The sequence below is a fragment of the Nanorana parkeri genome, unplaced genomic scaffold, assembly GCF_000935625.1.
Source record: "Nanorana parkeri isolate BGI_ZX_2015 unplaced genomic scaffold, ASM93562v1 scaffold1621, whole genome shotgun sequence".
Lineage (NCBI taxonomy): Eukaryota > Metazoa > Chordata > Amphibia > Anura > Dicroglossidae > Nanorana > Nanorana parkeri.
In genome coordinates, this window is record NW_017307889.1 from 296,122 (window position 1) to 297,732 (window position 1,611).

The 1,611-nt window shown below is 34.6% G+C and overlaps 1 protein-coding gene across 1 annotated transcript in view; it reads right to left on the reverse strand.

The window, feature by feature from the left end:
* LOC108799059 overlaps positions 1-928 on the reverse strand; it is a 32,583-nt gene extending 31,655 nt beyond the window's left edge. The window contains exon 1 of the mRNA XM_018570877.1: positions 877-928. Coding sequence (XP_018426379.1) covers positions 877-890 — 14 coding nt within the window. The 5' untranslated portion in view covers positions 891-928. The remainder of the gene's footprint in view (positions 1-876) is intronic.
* Positions 929-1,611: the final 683 nt, after the last annotated feature.

The window sequence follows — 1,611 nt, forward strand, 5'->3', positions numbered from 1 at the left end:
AATGCATGTAAATAAAAGGGTGACCATTGTAGGAACCCCACCAGTGTTAAATAGCCCACCAGTGTTAAATAGTGTGTCCCCTTAACCCCTGTTACTGACACCTTTGCGGGGCAGCTTGGCCAGTTAAAAGGAGGTGGAAAAATAAAAGATTCACTTACAGGATCAAAAAAAGGTAATGGAAACTACATGACAGAAGGGAGAAAAAAACTGTGGTTTTAATGCTAGTGGCAGGCTGCATGTCACATACAAAGTTATTGCTCTATTTTTGCTAGAACAATGTTTAAAGTTCCAGATAACGATATTTTTCAACACTTTGTATACCATGTGGCACAATCACCCAATCATGTGCATGCATTGTGTTTTGAATTTTTTCATGGATACGATTGGATATTTTTTGGGGGAAAGTGAGTTTTCGCCACATTAACTAAGCTAAGTGAAAACTCCCTAGTGAAGATGCTCTATTCCTTTTTAAGAATCCCTTTAATATGGTGCAGGTCTGACACAGTGGGGACATTTTAAAATATCCTTACTAATAACCCTTACTAAACAAAAGGCAGATTCTGCAATACAGGGCAAAGTGAACTAGAGGAAAGTGCAACTGTTGCTTAATGTAACCAGAGTAGATATTTAAGCTGCTTGAAAAAAAATGCAGTTATCCGATTGATGGCTATAGGCAACAACACATTTCTCCAGTTTAAAATAAAAAAAAAGCAAAAAACCTTTGTCAAGGGATGTAAGTCCACTTTGCCTTTTCACTACCAGAACAGGTACCACACAATATGCATATATCCTTCACATATCCTTATTAGGAATGCATTTATTTATTTTTACAATGTTTAAATAAGCTATATTCTAAGCTATAAAATAGGATCTTACCTGTTAGAGGACATCTTTTAAATGAACACCTGCAATACTAAAGGGAATTTCTGCAGCAACATGCATCCAGCAAATGAAGGCTGTTCATCTTTACCATTTCAATTAGTGAGTTATTCAAATTCAATCAGACTGGGATTCACTTTGGGGCACACCCAGGAAACAAAGGATTAGTGCAAATGAATGCTTTTTATTATTCAAGGAAAAACAGGAGTTCATTTTAATAAGTGGAATAGCGGAGGCTTCCAGAAGTAATGAATTTCACTCCAGCTCAGTGCTGTTTTTGTACTAATCAGGTAATTTTCTATAAATAAAAATTAACAGAGCAAAATGAATTGCCTAATAAATAAAGCACCATATAGCTCTAGGAGCTTACCTTGTACAAATGTAAAGTAAGAGATAAATAATAAAATAAAAATAAACTACAGTAGTTATGATAGTACATGCTAGTCCACAATCAACCATACCTGATTCCAATAAGCATAGGTCATGTGAACATTTGGGTTCCTTAAAAATAGTGGTTATAAAACAACAAGAAATAAAAGTTGTCTATAATTATATTTGTAGATAATTTACTTTGTTGATCATACAGCATCTATATACTTTTGTTGATGTCCAATACAGGAATATCTAGCCAGGAAAGCTTTGTAACCATATGACTTACCGGCAGTTTATGTAGATTGCAGGTGAAAATTGTATTAGGAAATAGAGGTATGCAGTATGATCTAACAGACAATA